The 18,705-nt window shown below is 38.0% G+C and overlaps 3 protein-coding genes across 4 annotated transcripts; 2 read left to right on the top strand and 1 right to left on the bottom strand.

The window, feature by feature from the left end:
- The first annotated feature begins 478 nt into the window (after positions 1 to 478).
- samd13 (sterile alpha motif domain containing 13) lies at positions 479 to 2,575 on the top strand. Its single transcript, XM_034081684.2, has 5 exons — positions 479 to 663; positions 991 to 1,110; positions 1,767 to 1,809; positions 1,924 to 2,035; positions 2,124 to 2,575. The coding sequence occupies exons 2-5, from the start codon at positions 1,083 to 1,085 to the stop codon at positions 2,265 to 2,267; spliced, it is 327 nt and encodes a 108-aa protein (XP_033937575.1). The 5' UTR covers positions 479 to 663; positions 991 to 1,082; the 3' UTR covers positions 2,268 to 2,575.
- Positions 2,576 to 4,407: 1,832 nt separating this feature from the next.
- On the bottom strand, positions 4,408 to 10,641 carry uox (urate oxidase). The gene is made up of 8 exons (XM_034081927.2): positions 10,456 to 10,641; positions 9,296 to 9,508; positions 6,501 to 6,617; positions 6,109 to 6,187; positions 5,519 to 5,705; positions 5,196 to 5,319; positions 4,742 to 4,825; positions 4,408 to 4,645 (listed from the first exon to the last, which is right to left on the bottom strand). Exons 1-8 carry the CDS (start codon positions 10,474 to 10,476, stop codon positions 4,571 to 4,573), a joined length of 900 nt encoding a protein of 299 aa, XP_033937818.1. The 5' UTR covers positions 10,477 to 10,641; the 3' UTR covers positions 4,408 to 4,570.
- A 2,096-nt stretch (positions 10,642 to 12,737) lies between these two features.
- Positions 12,738 to 18,326, top strand: LOC117446005 (deoxyribonuclease-2-beta-like). 2 transcript variants are annotated; one of them, XM_071202989.1, is made up of 6 exons: positions 12,738 to 12,902; positions 13,538 to 13,712; positions 14,897 to 14,975; positions 15,258 to 15,419; positions 16,416 to 16,613; positions 17,661 to 17,889. In XM_071202989.1, the coding sequence occupies exons 1-6, from the start codon at positions 12,793 to 12,795 to the stop codon at positions 17,804 to 17,806; spliced, it is 870 nt and encodes a 289-aa protein (XP_071059090.1). In that variant the 5' UTR covers positions 12,738 to 12,792; the 3' UTR covers positions 17,807 to 17,889. The 2 variants fall into 2 exon arrangements, with proteins under 2 accessions (XP_071059090.1, XP_033937907.1); XM_034082016.2 differs by having other exon boundaries at positions 12,743 to 12,902; positions 17,693 to 18,326.
- Positions 18,327 to 18,705: the final 379 nt, after the last annotated feature.

The raw sequence follows: 18,705 nt of genomic DNA, 5'->3' as shown, positions 1-18,705 counted from the left end.
TTTAACACACAATATTTAGGAATTACTTTTAAAAGATAATTATTTGGTATAGATGAAACCATCCAACCTTATACTTTAGTAACTAAAACCATGAGTGGCTTAACAGAAAATGTATTTGCAGCATTTTGTTTATGTTGCTGACACAAGATATTCGCTGCTTTTACTTTTAAATAATTTAATATTTTTAGAGTTGTTGTTGAGAGTCCTTTTACTCATAATACTTTAAGTACATTCTCCTCGTCGTACTTGAATACTTGTACTTGATGCTGTACTTTATTTTTACAGTGTGGTATTGGTATTTTTTTCAAGAACAGAATATGAAGACTTTTTCCCCCAGTGTTTATGTGTAGTAAGCAATGGCATAGATTGACTGTACATTGTAGTAAGTCAGCAGGAGTTTGATCAGGCTCAAATACAAACGCTGGCGTTGAAACAAAAAAGAACTTCACTTCCCATGATTCTCTGCTGTCGTGGGCGAAGGAAGCTGAACCAATGAAGAGGGGCTAGTTTCCTTTAGTTGATTATATCTAGATGTTATCAAATGAATATCGCCGTTTATTTATTTGTAAAATATCCCCGTGAATAGAAAACGTGTGTGTCCTCCTGAGAACGTGTCTTGCTCGGACGCAGTGTTTTTGTCAAACAGGAATCATCCTAAATAAGGTAACTGTTCTGTGTTGTATTAGCAAACCCAGCTAACTATAACTGTTAGCTTAATACGAAATACGAAGAGGCAGCGATTAAATAATATCGTCTTTTATCCTGACGTTTTTTTTATACTGTGCCTCAACTCTGACAACTGAATAGGCTTGTCTGCTTGATTTATATACGTGTCAATTAAGGCAATTATATGTTATATGTAACGTTATTTTTATTGCAGCTAATCGTGAGCTTTTTCTTATTTTCCAAGCACTGCATCCCTGCTAGCTTTGTTTTGGTCTCGTGCCGTGTGTTTTTTTTAACAACTGTTTTATTGTAATTGTATTGCAGAGAAGAGACCTCGTGAATGGCAGACTGCGAAAGAGAAACAAAGATGGTGTTTGAGCTGCCAATCCACTAAACTCTGCGAGAGAAGACATCTGATGAGAAATTACTGCAACCTAACAGATTGTAAGAGACTGATTATTATTATTATAGCATTATGCATTAGGGCTTTAACTTAAAACCACATCGGCTCAATGAGAACACGTTTCCTTAATCCCCAGCAGTGTCACCTAATGGTTTCTGTTTGAGAGTAACAGCTGCTTGTATTGAAATAAGATGTGTACATTGATTGATACCTTACCTCCTCCTACGCTTTGGTATCTTAATCAAGCAGTAGGCTACCGTTTAAATGAGCCTCGGTCTAAAAATGTAGATTCATCTATAGGAGTTTTGTATTTGTGTTGTATTGCCTGTTTTGTAAGGCTGTTTGACAATTATATAATCCCTGTTTAATGTTATAATTATTTTTCGCTTAATAGTTGGAAATTATTGAAAATTGCCTATGGTGAATTTTTTTTTCTCAGGGTTGTAACCAAATTCAATTTACGAAAAAAATATTAGTTTGATCCTAAATCTAGTTTATTCTACAGCTTTGAATTGCTCTTCGCTATCTTTGATTTTAGATTATTTTTATTAAAAAAAAAAGTCCTTTTCATTTTATTTACCTTTGGGAGAATTTGTGATGAATGTTTGACTTTGCATTGTTGTGTGTACATATTATAATGCATCTTTTGATTTGATGATTGCTATTGTTTTTATATCTTCTCCATTTTTGTTGACAGCCGGCATGGAAGACAAGGCAAATGGCTCTGTTGACACAAAAAGGTATAATTTTCAATAAGTATAATAAATAGTTTATTGTTTTTGAGTATTTGGAGGAACTGTTACAGTTGAAAATGCTTGCACACTAATATGAATACCTTCACTGTGACCTCACAGCCCAGTGGAGAATGGACAGCTGCCCGACCCTGCAAACTGGGGGGTCGCCGACGTTGTCAACTACTTCAAAGCAACAGGGTTCGAGGAGCAAGCGACGGCTTTCCAAGATCAGGTTGGGTGGCTCTTCCTGCTCAAAATTCTCATCACATGATTAAAGCAAACTAGGATGTCAGTCAAAAATGTCTCTCTCCGCCTGACAGGAAATCGATGGCAAGTCTCTGCTGCTGATGACCCGAAACGACGTCCTGACGGGGCTGTCGATAAAGCTAGGCCCTGCACTGAAAATCTATGAGTATCATGTGAAGCAGCTGCAAACCCAACACCTGAAGAGCAATGCCTCTTAGCACCTCCCACCACCCCCCCCCCCAAAGCTCAGTGACAATCATCGCATCAAGAAACCCCAGGTTAGCTGCCACTTAACTCCTCTGGCCACAGTGGCACCTTAACAGAATTTGAATGCTGTATGTTTTATAAGCTCAGAGCCCAAAAAACTGGTTTTCTCAGCTGTTTACCCTTTCAGCCATTCTTATTTCTGCTTGAGGTTTGTATTTTATATTTTGTGTGTTTAATTTTAAAGAAAGAAATGTGGGTTGCAATTGTTTGCCAACATGGTGTGTGTGTGTGTGTGTGTGTGTGTGTGTGTGTGTGTGTGTGTGTGTGTGTGTGTGTGTGTGTGTGTGTGTGTGTGTGTGTGTGTGTGTGTGTGTGTGTGTGTGTGTGTGTGTGTGTGTGTGTGTGTGTGTGTGTGTGTGTGTGTGTGTGTGTGTGTGTGTGTGTGTGTGTGTGTGTGTGTGTGTGTGTGTGTGTGTGTGTGTGTGTGTGTGTGTGTGTGTGTGTGTGTGTGTGTGTGTGTGTGTGTGTGTGTGTGTACTACCAGTTAAAAGTTTGGACACACCTTCAAATAAGTTTTTTATTTATTCTAATTTGATCTACTTTGTAGATTAATACTGAAGACATAAAAAAACTATGAAAGAACACATATGGAATTATCTAGTTAACAAAAAAGTGTTAAAAATCCAGAATATGATTTGTATTTGATATTCTTCAAAGTAGCCCCTTTTTGCACACTCTTGGTTTCTCTCAGTCAGCTTCATGAGGTAGACACCTGGAATGGTTTTCAATTAACACGTGTGCCTTGTCAAGAGTCCATTTGTGGAATTACTTGCCTTCTTAATGTGTTTGAGTGTGTGGAGAGCACAGTGGAGAGCCCTATGTGACTACTGTTGTAATCCATATTATGGCAAGAACGACTTAACTCGGTAAAGAGAAACGACCGTCCATCATCACTTAATAAATGAAAGCCAGTCGATCCGGAAAATGTCAAGAACTTTGAATTTATTCTCAAGTGCAGTCGCAAAAACCATCGAACGCTATGATTAAACTGGCTCTCATGAGGACCCCCCCCCAGGAAATGAAGATCAAGAGTTACCTCTGATAAATACACAAGAGTTACCAGCCTCAGAAACCGCACATTAAAGCACCTCAGATTAGAGCCCACATAAATGATCACAGAGCTCAAGTAGCAGACAATCTCAACATCCACTGTTCAGAGGAGACTGCGTGAATCAGGCCTTCATGGTCCAATTGCTACAAATATCCACTACTGAGGATGAAGAACAAGAAGAAGAGAATTATTTGGGCCAAGGAACATAAGGACTGGACATTAGAAAGTGGAAATCTGTACTTTGGTCTGATGGGTCCAAATTTTAGATTTTTGGTTCCAACCTCTGTGTCATTGTGAGACGCAGAGAAGTTGAGCGGATGGTTTCTGCTTGTGTGGTTCCACCGTGAAGCATGGAGGAGGAAGTGTGATGGTGTGGGGGGGGCTTAGCTGGTGACACGGTTAGTGATTTATTCAGAATTCAAGGCACACTTAACCAGCATGGCTAACACAGCATTCTGCAGTAGCCAGCAAAATATAAATCATATTCTGGATTTTTTTAAACACTTTTTTGTTAACTAGATAATTCCATATGGATTCTTTTATAGTTGTGATGTCAACTTTTGACTGGTACTGTATGTGCAAAGTGAGGTTTATACGCCAGTTTATAAAAACAAGTATTTGTATATAAGATGATATATAGTTGAAAACTGTGTATGTTGTCGTACCCGAACCCTTTGATACTTGCAGAAAATTATTACGGAATATCCGTGTTGCCCTAAATCACTTTTTATGCTCTAATCTCTGCAGCTGAGTCACTAAAACGTCCTTAGCATGTCACAGTGAAAACATTTTTTTCCCAGAAACAAGTTTATTAAAGGCTCTGTTCCTGCACACCTAAATATCTAGGCTCGAGGCTGTTTATAAAAAAAAATGTATGTGTTTATAGAATTGTATGTTCCCACCTGTGGTGCTTTCAGTATTGTCAAATAGACAGCTGTTTAAATTGTGTATGACCAATGAATATGTGTAACATAACACTGGAGATTGACCATCTGAATCAAAGATTTGCAATAAATGGTGCTCTTTTCTCACAAAAGAACAATATTAGTAAAGTCATTTATTTCATTAAATATAAAGCCAGAATCATGTTCGGATATCTTGAGTTGTAGTTAATATTGTGTTGTCAGAACTTTACTATTATAGTAGCTTATTTAGATTGATATGTAGATCAGAGCAGTAGCATTTCCTGGTTTATAGGTGCCTTCACAACTTGGCTTTCTGTTTCCTACGGACCGTCCCTGTGATGCTGCCTGAAGGGTTATCCAAGGCAAGAAGAACCTGTGAGGGGAAAAGCATTACAGTAAGCAATAGTAAATAATAAAAAAACTAGTAAACAACTCAGCTTAAAACATATTTTGTTATAACAGAGCTTACTTCATCTTTGTTGTTGATCCCCATTTTCGTCATGTCTATGGTGATGTAATGCTGGTTGGGCATGACCATCTCTATTTCATCAACCTAAAAGACAGAACACTTACAGCATGAGTTTGTCTGAATGAGCTTGTTGGGCATGTGGCATAATATTGAACTCAACATTGTTTTATTGGATGTTAAACAAATCTACAAATGTAAGTGCTTAAACTATGCATTCCTTTATCTGTTGTAGATGCATGATACAGAATGTGTACCATACAGTCACTGATGTTGTGTGCAAAAGTAATCAGGCATGTTTAACCCACTTATTGGAGTTATTGTTTTATGCACCACCTGTGTCGAGAAACTCTGGTCGCAATTACTGTTAAATTCCTGCTTTCTTCTTTTGTTATTTCTTAAACAGATTATACCTAGGTGTTTGATATTAATCTTGTAATCGAGTATGTGTACTTACCTCAGGAATTCGATCCAGGACCAGAACTTGTGTTTCATAAAGGGTCTTCTGCACAGAGGGGGAGAACTCTCCAAGATCATAAGGACCAGCAAACTTCTCAATGATCGTCTCCTTCACACACTTCCTATGAGGACAGCGATGTGTGTCATTAGATTAGGAGATTATTATTCATTCACTTTTAGTATTTCTTATTTTCCTTCTATTTTGTGTTCAGATCTCATAACATGTTTTTTCTTCTTCTTTGACAGATAAAGTTACAGACAACTAAGATGTGAATTGTAAGCCTAATTGTGTCCTACGCAACTCTCTTCACAGAGAATTACCATGCAGCATCGAAGTCGACATCCTGACCCTTGCTGTAGCGCCACCTAGCCATGACAGAGGTGCAGAAACACCTGTCCTTGGTCTCTTGCAAAGTAGTGAAGCGGTCTTTGTGGAAACCCTCAAAGCCAGACTGGGTGGTTTTCAGCAGCGTCATGTTCTTCACCCCGCTGTGTACCACCGGGATGCCTGCGCACAGAGTCAGTGAGTATGCAGTTATCATAAACATCAGGTAACATTTGGATATGACTGAAGCCCGTCATCAGCATCAGTGATATGCAGCAATGCCAAGCTCATAAAATTCATCCGTTTATAATAATTCCAAAACATCTAAACCAAATAGACTTTAGTTCAAACTGGACACAGATGAGGCCATGGCATCCAATTACTCCAAATCATTTTTCACATGTACTTCTTAGCTAGTAAAATCATTGAGGGTGCGACAAGATAACACCGTCTGATCCCAGGCAAGTACAAAGATGGTTTATCTTTAGAAGTTTAAACTCAGTCACATGAGATTTATAAAGCCCCTCACAAAAAACTAGGAAATGCATTTTTTAACTATATAAGGTGAAGTGGGTGTTGTGCTTACCATTGAGATTCTGTTCAGCATCACAGAAGCGACAAGCTTCAGGGCTAAAGATGAATGCATGAGCATGCTCTACCCCATTCTGAGAAACCATACAACAACAGCAAACGTGGTGAAAATCATGTTCAAATTATTTAAGGTGTTCTTCATTCATGGTGTTACTTTAAAAAATTGAAATGATGGAAACACATGGCAATATGTCATGCCCAAAAAGCGTGTCTGAAACTGATTATTATAACCACGGATTAACAATTATTTCCCATCATCCATCAGTGATGCTTGGTGTGCTCTGAGGTTGAAAATACTTGTTTTTTAGTTTCATTGGTTTCACTTGTGTTTTTACCTTCATGAAAAGTAAAATATCTTATAACTGATCACTGAACCCTGTGATTTACCTTCTCCAACCGTCTCCATGGAGCCTCCTCCATGTGAACTCTGGCCTTCAGCACATGGTTGAAGGAGGTCAGGAAATGATGACAGATATCCAGAGAAAACTGCTCAATGGTCTTAACCTGAACAGAGGAGCATAAAAAGCATGCTGTAAGTAAAAGCATCTAAAAATACCTAAATATTCAACATAAAGTGAGTGCAGGGTTTGTTAAACCTTGATTGTATTTGATCAGTGTGTGTTTGCCTCGGCGGTGGACAAGGTTCACTTTGGCAGTATAGTGAGGTAAAATAGTGACTTTAGTAGAAGTCTCCTAGTTTAAAAAAAATGCAAATAAACCTTTAAAAGGAGCAATAAGGAATGTAATAGAACAGTTTGTTTACATGAAGGCTGCTGAATTTCTCCCCAGACTTTTGTGCCGCTGCATTTAGTTGTTTAAAACTGCCTGACAAATAAATAAATATCTGTCTTCTCCTGAATGTGAAAAAAGGTGTTTTTTCCCCAACCCAAATGAATGCACACTGCCAAGATTATTTTCACTTTTCTTGTCAAAAAACAAAGATAGCCAAGGTGGGTAGGTAAGGGGTTTAGATTTGTATGTCAAATGTATGGCAACAATTCAACCGTGTTTGTAGAAAAGGCCCCAAAGTTATAATTATTGATATATATAATATTTTATTATACAGAGTTGATACCTGTTAAATTGTGCCTGAGGGAGGGGCTAACCCACGTGTTTTGGGTGAGGTCACACATCAGAGAGTAATGTGCGTCAGTAGTTGCAGGAAAGTTAGGCCGTCTTAACTTTCGTATTGTGTGCGTAAATGAACGTGAGTGTTTGTCCACAGTGCTGCCTGTTATGTTGTTCTACACTTTATTATTATTGTGATAACTTCTGTGCCGATGTGGCTTAATGCAGAGTCTCCGTGCTCATGTGATCGGTGCATGCTGCGTGCATGTTTATTATGGCTGCTCATGAAGTCACTCGTCTAGTGAGTCGGCACTCCTGTCTCAAAATTAGGTGTATACACCGTGTTGAGTGGCACAGATCTATTATTACTGTAATAGGATGTAGTTTATGTGGCGGTTAAATGTGAGATAGTATGTGTTTACAGTTCATTTATTGCTCCGCTACTCGGCTACCAGATGTAGAATGTCTGTAGCGTTTCACAATAAGAGCATCTGCTGCCGCTTTCCGCCAACCGGAAGTGGAACGTTATTCATTAGCGGTAGCTTAACTTTGACTCTGTGTGTGCCTGGTAAAGAGTGTTTAACATTATATGTTCATGTGATTATGATTATAAGAGAAGGGAGACATGTTGTTTTATAGCTTGTCTAGATTATTATTTCTACAGGGTTTGGCATTACTATGTATATTATTTATGTATGCATAAGTTATCTTATATTGATTGTATTTTGTTTATTTCCCTTGTAGGAAAAACCACACACAGACAAATATCTGTATGTCTGCCTAAATAAGTAAATAAGTCAAACCTCATCGTAGCTCCTCATTTCCTCTATTCTGGACCTTTGGCCTTAAGTGGTGTTCTGGCCGACACACCTGGGTGAACCTAGTGATAGACACAAAACTAGTGCCAACACTGAGTTATCTCTAACTCTCCACTACAGTGTTCCTATCTCATAAGAATTACATCTTAACGGTGACAGAGAAATGGGATGATAACAACACCGTTTTTGTAAACAATTCAACAGAGTGGAGAGTCAGGTCCCAACTAGTGCTGCGTACCTGGACTCACATTCAGGTTCAGGTCCGGACTCAAGTCCAGAGGTTCAGGTTCAGGTCCGGACTTATAAGTCCGGACCTGAACCCATGGCTTGTGTCAAGTTGTGTGAGTAACTAAAGTGAACTTATTGTGAGCTAATTATCAATTGAAAATTAACTCATAATCAACTCAAATTCAAACTCATCAGGTTTATTGTGCTCCCTTCCAACTTGTGTCTACATTTCTCTACAAAGTACAAATGTGCCACTTAGTCTACAAATGACTTATGACAGCAACTGCAGTGAACTACTACAAAGTTCAAACATTTATTTCATTTACCAAACTGAAGTAACCAAACAGTCCCTGAGCTGACTGAGCCTCAATCCCTAAAACGTTGCTGAAAGGTAGAGTGTAGAGTAGACTATACGCATCACACTGTTACACACCTAATATACAGTATAGGCTACACTCTAGTGACTGTACAGTCAGAGTGTACTGTACTGTCTGTGCACCATGTATTTTCTACAACTCTACAATACATACTGTTAGAAATTAAAATCAATGTTGATATGGCGTAATTTTGAATTAAAAACACTAATTTAAATCACTTTTATTCTGAAAAAACCGAAAGTTCACACTATTAACTTAAAACTTTTATTCTGAAAATTCTTCACTTCCGGTTAGCATTAGCATGTGGCGAAATTCTACGTTTTCAAACCGTAAATCGAAGGTGAAATGACATGTGATGTTGTACACTGAGCACACTGGGATTAGCACTCATTTATTGACGCTGAATAACGTTCATCAGGCAATGCTTAAATAACCACAGACACCAGAATATACGTAAGTGCTAGTTTTTTTGCGAGTCCAAGTACCGGTTCCTGACGTTCCGGTTTTAACCGGACTTGAACCGAAACTTTTTACAAGTCCAGTACCGGTTCGGCGTACCGGTACGCAGCACTAGTCCCAACCGCCCTTTGTTACTAACAACGGATAGACGTTGTTTTTAATGGAGTGATAGAAGTGTGAGACAAGTAGAAAGTGGAAAGAGTATAGTGGACAGTCTGGAGGAGGACCATACCCCCTTGAGCTTGGCCAGGCCATGGACGGTGTTTTTGATGGTGTCGGTGGGGATGATGTCTGAGTTGTCTCCAGTTAGATAATCTTTGCGGGATTTGAGAGTGAGCTCCACGTCAGCTTTCAGCTCGATGATGTAGTGATGGCTGCCCTGTCTCCTGATCACCAGCACCTTCACTTTGTTCTTTCCGTAGCCTGTTCGCACAAACTCCACATTCTGCAGACACAGAGAACTTCAGTTTCCATACTGCATGTTTAATTATTAGTGTTTGCAGGGGGTTTTATTTACTAGTGTGTCACATTTGCTAACATCCCAGTGCAATTAGATTTCATATGGGAACGGCCATGTAGTAATGTTGATAACACAATACAAAATATACATAGTTTTAACTTTTGCATAGTGTTTGATGAAGGAGAAATGACACATTTAGATGTAGCAGCCTCATGTGGCAACCCACAAAGGGACACATTTCAAATAAATAAATCAATATGAACCAACATTAATATTTAACTCAGGTTCTCTGCAGATTCTCAAAAAAAAGAAAAAGGTATTGAATTCATAAATCTAAAAATAACACTTTAATGTGCAATAAAGTTCCTTAACCAAATACATTTTCAAAGTCTTTTAAAATGCTTATACATCAAAAGACATTGCAATTTCTAACCGCAAAATAACTTTTTTTTAAATAACTGTAAATGCCTCTTGCATTAACATGGTGCAGATCAGGACATGCCTCATATATTAAATGTTTTTATTTGTATCTGCTAGAAAACAGCTACATAATGAAATAGTTCATTTTGCAATAAATTATTTTTCCTAACTATCAGTCATGGATTCCAATTCTTTCTTCAATTTTTGTGGGGTAAATTTGGTCTTACATTTAATTCAGCGTTGCATTAATACAATCTTAAATATGCCTTGGGCTATAAAAATGAATATACTCTTTGTTTACAGCATCAGGTTAGACCAATAGTTTGTGATTTAGACTTTACTTTATTTATATGTATGAGACATGTCCACTGGTTTGTCCCACAGTCGCCCCATGGTCATTCACCCCAAACCTGAGATAACCTCCAGAGCTGAATAATTTAAGGTGTCCTCTTATAGAGTATAACACATCTTATCTCTTTGTTTTAATGTCTGTAAAAATTATGAATGATTACCTGATCTGAAGCCGCTGCCATGGTAACTTTCCTTCCTTCACCTGCTGCCTGTCTGTCCTCTGTTCCTCCAGCAAAAGGTGTGTCTACCCATTGAGGAGGATGTTGTAGAGAGGGCAGGCCACCTTTGCTCTTTTCTTTTTGTTATTGAAAGTTATGTTGCATGTCAGGAAATGTTCAACCCGTCTTACCCGTTGCAGTGTGTGTAATTCAAATTGTAGGCATGCAGATACAGTACACCCAACACACCCTCTCTTGCTTTATTACACACACGTGTAGTTGCAGAGAAGACCACAAGTACATGTCTTATCAATAAATAGACATTTTTGTTGTGTTGTATTCTAAACCCCCTGTGGTTTCATCTATCAGTGTGTAAAACAGTGTTGCAGTTAGTTGAGTTATTTGTAATACTATATGTAGGTCAAATATCTGGTTGCCAGATTTTGAAATACCAAAGGAAGTAAGCCTATTTTGTTAGATAACTCGATTGTCTACCATGTTTAGCTGTAAATGAACCAATGGTTGGGCTGATGGTTTGGAAGCTCCATAATATGGTTAAAAACAAAATGTCAATATGATTTGCACATATTGTATTGTCTTTGGATACATATTTAATCTAATTTATTTGCCTTGTGTATCCTTTTAATAACGCAGCTTTTTACATGACTCGGCTGTTCGTCTTGTTTACCATTTACAGTAAACTGTTATTTTCAGAAATGTTTGGTGTCTAAATGTTCTGCGTTAAATCAGTTTGACACCAAAAAAACTAAATTTTTATAGCATTTATAATTGTTTAGAAGTATAAAATTCAGTTTGATAAACATCAAGTCTGCCTTATTCAGTCATTAGCAAATGATCATGGGTTGGGCACCTTATTTTAAACCATCAATATGCAGTTTTTATATTTAAAATATGTATATGTTACTTTATTATTAAATTACATTATTTAGCTGACACTTTTATCCGAAGCGACTCACACTACTGTAAACATGCCTACGGGTGCAGTTTGTGGTAAGGATTTTTGCCCAAGGACACTCCGACATGTTGACTGGGATTGAACCCCTGACCTCTGATTGATTCTCTGCAGACCTTTTCCAAAAGGTAAATGTTCAAACAGTCACTGTTTTACTTACTGTTTAGACCTCTGTTTATATATGTATTTATTTATACACACTCGTACATTTACCACATTCCTGTTAACATTGAACTTATTTATGTTCAATTGCTGTCTACAACAAATGTATATTACTTTATTATATGTTTTGTTCATATAGCCTTAGCCTACATTTTTCCCTTCACTTTTTGTTTTTACAAATATGTCATTAACGTAAAACTGATTGCTTACACTTTATACTGTTAATGGGACCTTTTTAGAGAGTGGTATTGATATATCTTAAAATATACTGAAATCAATTCCAGATAACATTAATAGATGTCCCTTTGTATGTGAACATAATGACTTGTAAAAGTCTGGATATAATCTGCCAATACAGTTTCTGTACACCCATGTGTGAGAATCAAAAAGGATATATTTATCTTTAACAGTTGTGTTTTTACGTTTGATTCACTTTTTCTAAAAACAAAATCCCCTTGTGACCAAAGACTATATTGAGAGGGAAAAGAGATGCAAAGAAAGACACCGGTTTTTTGTGGTCTGGACATGCTGCCACAAAGTCAATGGGCTTGTTTGTTTTAGAGGAAGTGACTATGTTCATATTGAAGTAGGAATATATATTATTTGTTTAGTTTAAATGTAGTCTTCCGTATAACCTTCAAAAAAGTTCTTATCTTTAAAAGTTTTTAAACGTCTTTTGTCTATTCCTTGTGGTTTTAACATGTTTTATTTAGTTTGATGTCAGCCAAAAGTTACAGACAGAAAAACAGAATGCAAATTTCAGTAAAAGATTTGTATTTCACTTCTTTATTACAAGGTATAGGAAACATTTGGACCAGATGTTTTCCATTTCAGTAAGTTTCAAATTTGATACCATTGCAACAAAACAAAAAAGGTCACTGTGGTTGCATTGAGAATCTTCCAGGTGGGAACTGGTGAAATAGTTGAAATGTGAATAACTGTTTAAAAAGGATAAACTGTTTTAATAACCCTTTAAAAGGGGATTCTGTGTAACGGGTATTCCCACATATTAGGGCAGTTTAAAGCCTCCAAACCTTTTATTTTATTTAATAAAGCCCCAAAAAACCTTCCCATCATGTGACCATATCTTGTGACTTCCTGTTTTGCATCTACATGCAGCTGTATCTCCACTCTCAAAGTTACTCAATCATAAAGCACACCACAAAAGATTTCTAATTCCCTTTTGTGTTCACTTCGCCTTCAGGATGGACACGCGCCTCAGTTCACGCTTACAGATCATTATCCTGTGTGTGTGTTGCACAGAGTGTAGTACTGACATTTCCTGTAGAAATGAAGCTGGTGAACCAGTTGATTGGTGAGTTGATATGATTCATTACAGCAGAGTTTACATCAAGGTTGTTAGTCAGGTTGCTTGAAAATCCATGTAGTTGTTTGGGGTAATCAGATGTGGTTTGTACTTTGCTTCCTACTTACTTCTATAGACCTAGTTTGGAGCTAAACATATGTTATACTGTAGGCCTATGGTTTGCAATTGTGTGAAAGTTCAACGTATGTTAAATTGTTTGTTATTTTGTTTTTGCACAGCAATGTTCAGGCATTGAGAATATGTGTAATACCAAGTCAAATTGTCTGCAATACCACCATTTTGGGGGTTAACAGTTTTGTTATGCAGCATTTCTCACAGGCCAATAGATTTGAGTGTTTGGGCTTTGAAATTAAAGGTGTTGTACTTTATGTGTTATACAGTCAAATAAACCGACTGTCCACATATGAGGACATCATGTTTTTCAGAAACTACTTCCTTTTCAAATACAATACTTAGGTTGTACACTTATTAGGTCCTACTAACCCTAAATAGATAGGAGAAATCAAAAATGCATTAAAAAAAAAAAGCTTGGGTCTCAGGAAGTTAATGGGGCATGGAATCAACAAACATAAGGTATTGTTATTGCTGAATAAAAAGTATATTTCTCTCTTTTTCCACTGCAGGTTTATCATCTATAAACTGCCCAGGTATAAGATTGGTGAGGTTGGCAGTGGGGTGGACTACATGTACCTGGACTCGTCAGTAGGGAGCTGGCAGATGAGTAAATACATGGTGAACACCAGTCAAGGAGCCATAGGAAACACACTGAAGCAGCTTTACACAGGACAGGCCTACAAGGTGAGATCATGTCCCTGTTCTCCAAGTGGGTTTTGTATTCACTCATTCCTGTGTGTAGGAAAGTAGAGCATGCTGAGTAGTTTTTTTCTTTCCCTACGGGGAACCGAGCTGAAGTTGGTAATTAAACAAGCTTCCCCAGACAGATGAAGTAAATTACTCAGTCCTTCCTCATGTCGGTTATTTTTTGTAAGTAATTTCACATTATAGATTTTAAAGATCAATTGTAGCATCAGGAAAGTAATCTAGACACATTTTAAATAACTGATTATAAACTATGAAAAATGCTTTGATAAAGCATTGTTTTTTGGACATTTGAGAAATTATGCCAATTCACTATCATGCCATTAGTTACTGTAGACGAGGAGAGTAATCCCCCTGGCAGCAAACGGTTGACTTTGGAATAAAGACTGAACATAACTACATGGCTTTGTTCAAAGGTACAAAAATCCACAAACTAAGACCCTTGAACCTTGCTCATTAATAAATTGCAGCTTTTGTTTAACCCGAACAAAAAAACAAAGAAAAATAACATGTGGTTGTTTTTGCAGGGGGTTATGTGCCAAACTATTTCTAGACCAGGAGCAGTAACTTCCTGAAAACTTGTCATCAAATAGACTAGAGACTGTATCAATTGGTTAGCTCTTGTCTTTATGCTATGCTAAGCTAATCCTTTGCTGGCTCTCAGATAAGCCCCCTGTTTCCTAAAAAACTGTTATTCTTTGGTCTGTGTTAAAATACATATTGGAAACTAACAATACCCTTACATACAATTAGAGAGCCAAAAGAAAAAACAGACAGACAGTGGTGGATCATTACCTCTTTAAATGCAGGGCTTTCTGCCAGAAATCTCCTTAGGTTTAGGCAACACAAGTACTTGGTGAGGTTTAGAAAAGGGTCAGAAAGCTTTCTGGCAGAAGGCCTGAAGGCTAACTTCTCCCATGTGTGGATAAGAGTAATTAATTAGTTTGAAGATAAAAAAATAGACTGACTGATGTCTTATTTTTATAAGATTTGGAAATGTTCCTCTATAACTTTAGTTGAGAAAGCATATAATGTTTCCCATATGTCAAACAATTTCTTCAGGAAATAAACAGATACTGTTTACAGAAAATAACAAAAAAACAAAATACTCAGAAGTGTTTTTCTTGACAAATACTGTATGCATAAAACAAGTATTTCCCCAGTCCAACAGTTCAGTGTATGCACTCTACAATGATGGACCGCCAATCCTGGATTACATGAAAGGATACGGACACACTAAAGGTACAGTGCACTACCATAATTCATCTTTGCTTTTTCTTGCCTTGATTTTTTGTGTCTATTATAATTAATGATGGGTTTACTTACAGGCTGCTTTTAAACTTTGCAATGCTAAGATTTTACAAAAAAGTTAAATAAGGTTTTTTGGTGTCAGGGGGAGGAAACGGGCATAGGGCAACCGTCTCATAACTGCTGTTGACTCTGGATTATCGACTGCACTGACATGACCTTGATGGAAATGTCTTACATGTATGTGTACATGTTGTACTTGTGTGCATTTTGCAGGAGTACTGCTCTTTGAACATTCTCAAGGTTTTTGGCTTTCACACAGCATTCCCCATTTCCCCTCGTTCCCTGAGAGAGGCTACCTTTACCCCTCCTCAGGAAAAGTCAACGGCCAGACTGCTCTCTGCGTGACTTACGGCTATGACCAGTTCCTCAGTATAGGTGAGTGAACGCTCATGAAGCAACAGGGCTTTACTCCCGCTCTGCACACATCCCAGACTTCAGCTTACAAAAGTCTCCATTTGCTCAACAAAAGAAAACATTTACACAGTGACCAGGCATTACGCTAGTGCTAAGATGTGTCTCCAACAGAACCTCCAAAGTATTTGTCTATGATCTTTGACCTCTACTTTATTCTAAAAATCCTTGGATAATGAAAAAAAAAATTCATTATCCAGTTGCCGTCCAATATATGAAGTAAGATACATTGTTAATCCAATAATTAAACTTAAAATAGTTAAAGGAAAGAAATAAGCCAATTCATAGATAGCTGATTATTTAATGACTGATATGGAATACATTTTTCAACAATGTAATTTAATTATTCATATTTTTTTATAGTTTTAGTAGTCATAGCATACTTTTTAAAATGGTAAAACAAAAACAAAATATATTGTCAATTAATGTCTCCAGTGTTGTCCTTTGTCATGTATCGGGTTAGTCCGTCTTGGACATAAGTCAATAAGTTAAAGTTTTAGCAGCTGAAGATACATTTTAATAGCCAGCAGCACTTTAAAGGAAATCCACCTTTGAGAATAGTCTCATTGAGGAAACTGACTCGCTTCAATGTTCAACCCCTGAGGTTTCATTTAAGATTGGTAAGGAAAAATCCGGACTTGTAGCATTTAACAAATACGTAAATACATTAAAGCACAAATGAAAGAAAGACATGTATGTAGTTGTGCTCTTACTAAAATGCATCCATTTATCAGAAAGTGTAGACACTGTTGGGTATAAGCAGTGTTTATTAAAGTTGGTAGTGGTATATCAGCAGAACAATTCTTAATTGAATCCCCATCAGATAAAACATACAAGAATCTGATTTATTTTCTTTTGTGTTGAATACATAATGTCCATATAGTACAGAACCATCCAACAGTGCACTCTTTAGTTTTAACACACAGCATCTCTCATTTGTTTCCTTTCTCCTTTCTCCAGCGAAGCAGATGGTGTACCTTTACCCACGTTTCTATAACTGCTCTGTGCCGGCTGCATTCACCCCCGACCTGTCGCAGTTGGCCCAGTTGTGTGAGGGCTCCAAACCCAGACTGGCCTCGGATAGGAATGTGGAGCATCTTAGCTCTATCAAAGGAGAAAAGTTTGTCAGTTTTGCCAAATCTGAACACTTTGTTGATGGTAAGATATCACTCATCATCATTCATTTCAACAAAAGTGCAGTTTGTGGTCTTTTGGAACATTTATTTGACAAAAAACACCCGACAGCAAAACTCCAGTTGTTTACTCAACTTTATAAAAACCTCTATCTGCTATTCTTTTGTTTGCACATTTTGCTTGTCTGCCGCAGTCCCTCATTATCAGTTGCAGACACACTATGATCTCAGACCCATGAAGCGAATGAGCACACCACACCCAGGCCTCCAAAAGTTCTCTCGGCTCCCTCAATGTTTTCAGCATGTGACGCTCTTTACATTTTAAAGAGTGTGCACAGTTGTGAGCAGTCACTTATCCTTTCAGATTATTTTTAAAGGCCTTGTTTTTTTCCTCAAATAATATGTCAACATTACGTGCCCCGGGCATAAGGGTAATATTTTCTTCAGTTGAACTTCACAGAGCTCATTTAAAATATAAATCTCCGCCCTCACAGCAAACTCACACATCTTATCTTAAAGGTCCCATGTCATGCTTTTCACACTCACACTGTCCGCTCGTCGCAGCAGCGAGCCGCGCAACGTCCCGCCAACACGGCACCCAGACCCCACGCAGCATTCTCATCTGTTTGTCATTACTGGTGTCATTTTCTGGTTGCTAACAAACGCCATTGTAACATATAAACCCTGATGTCCAGCTGTAACGGTGGTGGACTCATCAGAACAGAGTGGGCGAGCTGACCAATCAGAGCACAGTGGGCTCATAGGGAGGGGGGGGCAAGAGCTCCAACACGGCCTGTAGGACAGAGAGAATACACAGAGATGCTGTATGAGAAACCAATGTGAGTTTGGAAAATTGCACAGTATAAATCTATTCGAGTAGACCTCAACAATCGAATTATGATCAGTAGAAATGGCCATGACATGGGACCTTTAATATTTCCATTTTTATCCAAAAATTGAATAGATTTACTCCATAAAGTGACATCAAATACATCCTTAACTATTAACCTATTCTAGGGCATAATACACAATCTCACCTTTTTAATTAATGTCATTTTCTATCATAATGCAGCTGAACTAACCCCTTCACTGGCAATCCTTCAGACATCTACACGGGGTGGGTGGCTCAGGCTCTGGGTGCCGACATGCTGGTGGAGTCCTGGCAGAGATCAGTTCACGAGCTGCCCTCCAACTGCTCCCTGCCGAAACACGTCATGAACATCAAGAGGATTCGGCTTCCTGGGCCAGTCCTGTTCCATTCCCACTACGACCACTCAAAGTGGTGCGTGTCGCAGGCCTATGAAGACCAGGTGACCTGCCTGGGGGATCTGAACAGGGAGAAGACTCAGCTTTGGCGTGGTGGGGGGCTAGTCTGCACTTTCACCCCCCTCATTTACAAGGCCTTCAGACAGGTGGTGGACTGGTACTTGGGCTGTTGATTGAGAGAGAAAGATAGGATGATTAGGACTAGATTATTCTGACACTGCATGGGTTCAATCGTGTTACTGTTAAAATGACCAACATGCAAGCAACAGAAAATGCAGTTGTCCAATTCCAAATCAATTTAACTTGTTTGACTTGTGTTTCTGTGTTCTAACACCAATTAGAAGTAGTCTTTACCTGAATGTGGTTTTGAGAATGATAGCAACAGGTCAAGTCTTGGTTAATTCCCTGACAATGAAGGCTTATCGTGTGACTATGTTAAATGACTCAAGATGCAATAAAGAAAGTGCTTTTATGTGTTTTCCTTTACAATCTAAATGAATTACTGATGTTTCTAAAAATGGCAAGCTTTAAAGAAAAGGGACAAAGATTAGGAAATGGGTCAAATCTCGGTGCGTAAAGTGAAGGAGCATCCCCTTTGAAAAATGCATCACCCTTATTCCCACCTCATGCTCTATCTTAAGTAAGACCCTCAACCCCCACACTTCTGCAGTGGACTTGCACAGTCGTCAGCTGCAAATCAAACTGTAGTTGTATGTGTATCAGAATAAAGTGTAAGTGGGTGGGTTCTTGGAAAAAAAAGAATAAAAACAATTATTATATTTAATAACATCATCTTTTTAATGTTTAGTTTTATTTTACCCATAGGGTGAACAAGACTGCTTTTGCCATCA

The sequence above is a fragment of the Pseudochaenichthys georgianus genome, chromosome 4 (genome assembly GCF_902827115.2).
Source record: "Pseudochaenichthys georgianus chromosome 4, fPseGeo1.2, whole genome shotgun sequence".
NCBI lineage: Eukaryota > Metazoa > Chordata > Actinopteri > Perciformes > Channichthyidae > Pseudochaenichthys > Pseudochaenichthys georgianus.
This window is presented reverse-complemented; position numbering and strand designations above follow the sequence as displayed.

What these genes read in the sequence shown, in the direction of transcription:
- samd13 (XM_034081684.2), top strand. Translation starts at nt 1,083, where the DNA reads ATGAGAAATTACTGCAACCTAACAGATT. An exon ending in TTACTGCAACCTAACAGATT is followed by an intron (nt 1,111 to 1,766) that starts GTAAGAGACTGA and finishes TTTTGTTGACAG; the next exon opens with CCGGCATGGAAGACAAGGCA. An exon ending in GGCTCTGTTGACACAAAAAG is followed by an intron (nt 1,810 to 1,923) that starts GTATAATTTTCA and finishes GTGACCTCACAG; the next exon opens with CCCAGTGGAGAATGGACAGC.
- uox (XM_034081927.2), bottom strand. Translation starts at nt 10,476, where the DNA reads ATGGCAGCGGCTTCAGATCAG. An exon ending in GCCTGGCCAAGCTCAAGGGG is followed by an intron (nt 6,618 to 9,295) that starts GTATGGTCCTCC and finishes TCCTCTGTTCAG; the next exon opens with GTTAAGACCATTGAGCAGTT. An exon ending in GGATCAACAACAAAGATGAA is followed by an intron (nt 4,646 to 4,741) that starts GTAAGCTCTGTT and finishes TTCCCCTCACAG; the next exon opens with GTTCTTCTTGCCTTGGATAA.
- LOC117446005 (XM_034082016.2), top strand. Translation starts at nt 12,793, where the DNA reads ATGGACACGCGCCTCAGTTCACGCTTACAGATCATTATCCTGTGTGTG. An exon ending in GCTGGTGAACCAGTTGATTG is followed by an intron (nt 12,903 to 13,537) that starts GTGAGTTGATAT and finishes TTTCCACTGCAG; the next exon opens with GTTTATCATCTATAAACTGC. An exon ending in TGACCAGTTCCTCAGTATAG is followed by an intron (nt 15,420 to 16,415) that starts GTGAGTGAACGC and finishes TCCTTTCTCCAG; the next exon opens with CGAAGCAGATGGTGTACCTT.